This window comes from Telmatherina bonti (genome assembly GCF_933228915.1).
Source record: "Telmatherina bonti genome assembly, chromosome: 17".
Lineage (NCBI taxonomy): Eukaryota > Metazoa > Chordata > Actinopteri > Atheriniformes > Telmatherinidae > Telmatherina > Telmatherina bonti.
In genome coordinates, this window is record NC_136615.1 from 945043 (window position 1) to 951915 (window position 6873).

Here is a 6873-nt window from a genome sequence, read left to right on the forward strand (position 1 = left end):
TAGTGTTAGGGAAGCAGACACCCTCCCCACCTTTAAGACTAGGCTGAAGACTTATCTTTTTGATAAGTCCTATAGCTAGGGATGGTTAGCATCCCTTAGTTATGCTGCTATAGGTTTAGACTGCTGAGGGACATTTCCTGATACACTGAGCTTCTTTCTTTTTCTCTTTATCTCTTTCTTTTACCCCCCCCCAATAACAGTGTTGCATCATTAACATGTATGTCTCCTGTCTCAGCAGGTCTCCCTGGCCAGGAGTAGCAGTTACTGTTGTCTGTTGTCTTTCTGTCCTCTTCCCCCCACACAGCAGAGGCAGATGGCTGCCTGTCCTGAGCCGGGTTCTGCCGGAGGTTTCCTTCCTGTTAAAAGGGAGTTTTTTCCTTCCCACTGTCGCCAGTGTGCTTGCTCAGGATGGGAGATTGAGTTGGACTCAACTCAAAACTCAAAAAACTAAAAAAAAAAAAAAAAAAAAAAAAACTCAACTCAAAAAAAAAAAATCGATTAAAATCGGAAATCGGATTTTGTTTTAAAAAAAATCAGAGATTTTATTTTTCGGCCATATCGCCCAGCCCTCGGAGTGGAACTGGAGAAGGCGTAAGTCAGTCAGATTTGTTTCCAGTGAGGGTTGGACTCTACCAAGGCTGCCCTTTATCACCGATTCTGTTCATTACTGGGAGAACATTGGCATGGAACGTGGTGGGAGAACGTCGGCGTGGAACGTGGTGGGAGAACGTCGGCGTGGAACGCGGTGGGAGAACGTCGGCGTGGAACGCGGTGGGAGAACGTCGGCGTGGAACGCGGTGGGAGAACGACGGCGTGGAACGCGGTGGGAGAACGTCGCCGTGGAACGCGGTGGGAGAACGTCGGCGTGGAACGCGGTGGGAGAACGTCGGCGTGGAACGCGGTGGGAGAACGTCGCCGTGGAACGCGGTGGGAGAACGTCGGCGTGGAACGCGGTGGGAGAACGTCGGCGTGGAACGCGGTGGGAGAACGTCGGCGTGGAACGCGGTGGGAGAACGTCGCCGTGGAACGCGGTGGGAGAACGACGGCGTGGAACGCGGTGGGAGAACGTCGGCGTGGAACGCGGTGGGAGAATGTCGGCGTGGAACGCGGTGGGAGAACGTCGGCGTGGAACGCGGTGGGAGAACGTCGGCGTGGAACGCGGTGGGAGAACGTCGGCGTGGAACGCGGTGGGAGAACGACGGCGTGGAACGCGGTGGGAGAACGACGGCGTGGAACGCGGTGGGAGAACGTCGGCGTGGAACGCGGTGGGAGAACGTCGGCGTGGAACGCGGTGGGAGAACGTCGGCGTGGAACGCGGTGGGAGAACGACGGCGTGGAACCTCAGCGGGGAAACAACAGAATAGAAACAAATTTCGCTCATTTAAAGTATTTTATTTTTTCACAAATAATTTAAGTTTTATTTTCACACGTTTATCCAAACAAATCTGTTTGTTTACATTTATCAGTGTTTGTTTCTGGTCACAACCAATCAGCTGACATTATTTAAACACGCTGCGGATTCCATGGCAACAGAAACCACAGCAATGAGACTAGCAGAGGTGACATCAGGAAGGGTGGTTGCTGTGGCAACCGTGCTTTTTAAAATGCTGGAAACAGTCACATGATCAGGTCCTTGAACCAATCAGAAATGGTGTGGTTCAGTCTCAGTCCCGTTGCCGTGGTTACGCCTGGCTGCCCTTGGCGTCCAGCAGCAAAACTCTGAGCAGCATCCTGGCAGCGGCGAGCAGCGCTCCGTGCAGAGCGTACTGCGCCAGCAGCGCCCCGAAGCCGCGGTAGAACCCCACCCTGCCCTCTTTGCGGCGGATGGAGTGGAGGCAGTCGGAGAACCCGTCGTACTGCGTGTTGACGGGCAGAACCAGCGGGCTGCCGCCATTACCCACGGCAACCACGCCGTCAGTGGCATCGATGATGGTGCGTGTGCCCTGCAGGCTGAGCCGGTGCAGCGCCGTCTCCAGAGGAAACAACACTACGTCCGCGACCAGAGACCCCGCCCACGCCGCAGCCAGCTCAGGAAAGTAGGCGTCCAGCGGGTTGGAGGGGTCCGCTCGCTGCTTCCTGCCCCGCTGGTGCAGCCACAGCGCCGCCCGCTGGACGGATGCCGCAACGGCATAGCGCAGGATGGCGTGCAGCGCGGCGGGGAGGAGCAGGCAGCCGAGAGGAAGCAGACGGCGGCTGTGGGGAGCGCCGACGCCCAGCAGCCGAGCCACGCCCTCACGGATACAGTCCAACAGACCCGAGGACGAGTCGTCCCGCACGATCTCACTCTGAGGACAAACAGGAAGAGGAAACAGCTGAGAGAGCCAAGACAGCAGAAGGATTAATAACCAGTCATCAATAATCACCTGAACGGTTTCGATGAGGCTCGCACAGTAGAACGGCAGGGCCACAACGGCGGTTAACCTGCGGGCGAGAGACACTCACCGTCAGCAGAGAGAGAGAGAGAGAGAGAGAGAGCGGGGCGAAGAAACTTCTAGGATCATGTTTTCATGTCCAGTCACATGACTGGCTGGTTGACTGGCTGGTTGACTAGTTAACTGGCTGGTTGACTAGTTAACTGGCTGGTTGACTGGCTGGTTGACTAGTTAACTGGGTGGTTGACTAGTTAACTGGCTGGTTGACTAGTTAACTGGCTGGTTAACTGGGTGGTTGACTAGTTAACTGGCTGGTTAACTGGGTGGTTGACTAGTTAACTGGGTGGTTGACTGGCTGGTTGACTGGCTCCAGACCTGGAGGTGCCGCTGTGGTCTATTCAGTGTCCAGCTCTGAGCAGACGAGTGAACCCGCCCCCACCGTGTTGTTTGCTCAGCTGTTGCTTAGCCACGCCCCCTCAGGTGTGCAGGTGTACTCACCCTTTCAGTAACAGGTGTCCAGCCAGCTGTTTGCAGGTCCACCTGTGAGGAAGTTCCCTGTACACATGAACACACATGAAGACGCGTGAACACACATGTAGATAGATCTGTTGTACTTTTACATTAATGCTGCGATCAATAAACCTTAACAATGCAGTAAAAATACTGTCAATAATAGATCAATACGACCAAGAACTCTCAGTAAACACCCTGTAGTTACCGTGGTAACGGCGTGAACTCGCTGATGATGCCCTCGGCTCCCAGCGTGATGCCGTGGACGATGAAGGTGCTTCCCATTCCTTTCCACAGAGCCTTCACACCCTGCCAACCGATCAATCAATCAATCAATCATCAGCATAACCTTCAGGAGTCATTCCTGTTCGTGACTTCCACATGAGATCAATACCTGGTATTGATCACTTACCTGAGCCTTGGTGATGGAGGACATGACAGGCACAACGCTGAATGGAGTCAGGTGGTAACAGCGAGCGTGGTAGTTCACCTGAGGCAGACGGCCAATCACAGAGCAGAGGAAAACCCATCAACAAATCAATAATTTCATCACATATTGATAGACTAGATACGTATTGATCGTAAAGGTGATACCTGACACTGTCTGCGGAAGACGATGCAGGGATGAGCGAGGACGTTCTCTGTGAAAAGGCTGCACACGCAAACATGTGTGACACACAAAACTCACCGAACAACCGATCAGCCTTATTGATTATCTGGACAGTTCCAATCAGGAAGATGTCTCACCTCACGAGTCCGATCCCGAAGCCGGCGAATCGGTTCAACTGCTCTGCAACAGCAAGAGAAGCACGTCAGCATGTCGCCCCCACGTACCCAAGAGACGCGGTGCGTTCGCTGTCCGTGGGACATACGGGTCGTACGAGACGCGGTGCGTTCGCTGTCCGTGGGACATACGGGTCGTACGAGACGCGGTGCGTTCGCTGTCTGAAGTTGTTCTAGTTGACTGGTTTATCTGTTTTAGTACTAGTTGATGTCACGGCTAGCCGATGTGACTAGTAGTAGGACGCCGTTATACTTTTAACCAATAGTACTATGAGTACTCTTCACGCCAAGGCAAGCTGCGGGAAACCGATCACTTCTTCCTGACTCTAACCGGGAACCAGTCTCTTCCAGCCGGTCAACCTGCCGGCCAACAGCCGCTGACACCGACCTACCTGCCGGAGGGACGCCGGACTGCGGAGCCTCCCAGCCGCCTGCGGGACCTCCGTGCTCCCCCAGCGGGTCGTCGTACAGTGGTGTCCGCTCTCCGGGGTGCAGGTTTCGGCTACCAGGGATGTCAGGCGGCGTGGTGACCCAGTGATGGTGCTGCAGCTCCGCCGGGGCCCCCGCGCTCCGGACCGGGTATGCTGCTCCGTACAGCGGGTCGTCGCGGCCTCGGTAGCCGAGTCCGTCGAAGCTGTCCGGCCGCCTGGAGGCCATCACGGGTCGGTGTAGAAACAGGAACCGGGGTGGTGGGGGGGGGCTGAGGTCCGGGTAGCAGGTGTCTCAGGAACCCGGGCTCGGGCGGTAGTCAGACACACCGAAGGTGGTCAATTTAACGGAGGATCGATCGTCCTGATTGATCTGACCGGAACGAAACCGACTCCTGTCACCCGGAAGCACTACGTCTGTCGTCACTTCCTGCAGCCGAACCGTGTGCTGCCATCTGCAGGGTGCTGAGGGAAACGCACCTGCAGGACCGAACCGGTCCGGAACCAGTACGGAACCGGTCCGGAACCGGTTTTTCATTTATGTAGTTTTTCATTCGGTCCGAAACCAGTCCAGAACCCGTCGAGAACCAGTGGCGGGGGAACTACGTCATCACCGTGTTGGGGAGGGGTCCTCTGGGTGCGATGACGTCAGCCGTCACTGAAGCACATTATTGATCTCTGGTTCTTCACCTTGTTGGAGGTCAGCATGTTGTAGAAAACTGTTACCGTGGCAACCGGAGGAGGGTTGTTCTCCAGTTGAACAGCAGGCGGGTCTGGAAAGTTGTTGTTTTTAAAGCTTTCTTTAAACTCCCAATCTGTCTTCAGTTCACAGTGAACGACAACAATTTACAAAAGAAACAAAAAATGCCGTTGTTTGTATTAAAGATGTTGTATCATTTTTAAATTCTGAAAACAACAGAAATAAACAAATACAAATAAAAAATAGAATTTTGATCTGGGTTTATGTCAAATGTTTAAGCTGTTATAAGACGAAGGATCTGACCCTAAAAGACAAGAGACTCCGACATTGTTTTATATAACTCAAATATTGACTGATTTTCCTCTACTAATACTTTCAGGGATGTTGTGTAGTTTTCATTTCAGTTTTAAAGCAGTTTATGTTGGGTTTACTGTTATTCCACTTATTTTTATGTATAAAATACTTTCCCATTACAAAAATATTTACCGGTTTGGATGTTCTTTTTGGCAGACCATCTATATAAATCATCACTTGATGTGTGTTAAACCAGAAATTGCTGATCTCAGTTTTTAACCACCTGTAAACATCTTTCCAAAACATTGTTATGATTAAGCAGGAAAGAAAAGATGTTCAATTGTTTCATTTTTTGTCATATAAAAAACACATGGATTGACTTAAAAATTGAACCTTTTTCTGATAGTATTTATCCTGCTGCTGAAACTATTTATCAGTTTGAATTGAACTTCTTTGACCTTAGGTGAAATGGGCCATTTAATATAGCTGCAATAGGTCTTTTTAAAATGACTTCATTTTCTGTTATCTCTATTTTTGTTGGCTTTTTGATATTGTGGAACAGCTTCTCTTTAAACATCCTTCCAAGTAATTTATTACATTTTTTTTCACCAATTTTTAAATCGGGTAATTTGACAGAAACATTTGAACTCGTGAGGATATTTTTAATCACGTGTTTTAAGGCTTCACTGATTTGGTTAAATTCTCTATACAAGCATTGTAAATTAAATTTTTCTGCAAATGAATTAAATTCCAACAAATTGCTGTTTTCATCCATCTAATCAGTAACTATATAACCTTTTTGTCACACCATTTTTGTTTGAACAAAGTCTTCCTGTTAATTAATATGGTTCTATTATTCCACAAGGTGGAGCTGTGTGGACAAACATAATTTTCCAGTAGAACAGAATTAGTTGATGGAAATCAGATCGTTTGATCGGGAATTTCGTTATTTCAAAGTCACATTTTAACAAAATTTCTAATCCTCCGACTTTTTGGAAAAGATATTTAGGTATGTGGAACCACGTGGAATTTGGCCTTGTCAGATAATCTTTTATCCAATTCCTCTTTAGGACACCTACCGTGCAGTCAGTCTGCCGTTTTTAACCCACCGGGTTTGTAGTCTTTAAAACATTGACTTTTTAAGGTAATGTGTCTTATTTTTCCAAATGAAAATTACAGATGATTGAATTGACTTTTTTATTTAAAAAATTCTGTCATGAGCCAATTGTTAAGAGAATTTTTCATACCTTCTATTTTCCCTTCAATATTTCGTTCTCTCACATTTCCATCTTGAGACATGATTAAACCTAAATATTTTACTTCAGACCTGAAAGGGATGGAGCTGACGTTCGTCTCGGCATATTGTGTAAAATACTCCAGAAGTGTTCTGACTGAGACACATGTTGTGTAAAGTCTGGCCAGACCGTGGAAAAGAGCTGGTGGAAAAGAGCTGGTGGAAAATGTTACAAACCCCGAGCTCGCCAGTGAAAAGGGGAAAAGGTTTGTTAACATTAAACCCACAAATAAGTTCCTTTCAGAATAAAAAGGTTTTTATTTGCAAGCAACCCTTTTGATGCTCATGACAAACAGGGAGGAAGAAGAAAGAAAGGTTGTAACAGGCTTTGGGTCACACCCTGAACAACACTAAGGGTGACAAACCAACCACAACTAAACCACTGCTTTTAAAAGAGCTTTCAAATCACCCCTACTGGGCTCACAAATACAAACATCCATACTACAGCACAAAACCACTGTCCCAGGATGACAACCTAGCCAAAGTGAGGCA

At 49.0% G+C, this 6873-nt stretch overlaps 1 protein-coding gene across 2 annotated transcripts; it reads right to left on the bottom strand.

The window, feature by feature from the left end:
• Positions 1 to 1397: 1397 nt before the first annotated feature.
• Positions 1398 to 4507, bottom strand: slc25a46 (solute carrier family 25 member 46). 2 transcript variants are annotated; one of them, XM_079256936.1, is made up of 8 exons: positions 4058 to 4507; positions 3630 to 3672; positions 3477 to 3534; positions 3295 to 3372; positions 3091 to 3191; positions 2871 to 2927; positions 2364 to 2421; positions 1400 to 2285 (listed from the first exon to the last, which is right to left on the bottom strand). In XM_079256936.1, exons 1-8 carry the CDS (start codon positions 4320 to 4322, stop codon positions 1683 to 1685), a joined length of 1263 nt encoding a protein of 420 aa, XP_079113062.1. In that variant the 5' UTR covers positions 4323 to 4507; the 3' UTR covers positions 1400 to 1682. The 2 variants fall into 2 exon arrangements, with proteins under 2 accessions (XP_079113061.1, XP_079113062.1); XM_079256935.1 differs by having other exon boundaries at positions 1398 to 2421.
• Between the last annotated feature and the right edge of the window lie 2366 nt (positions 4508 to 6873).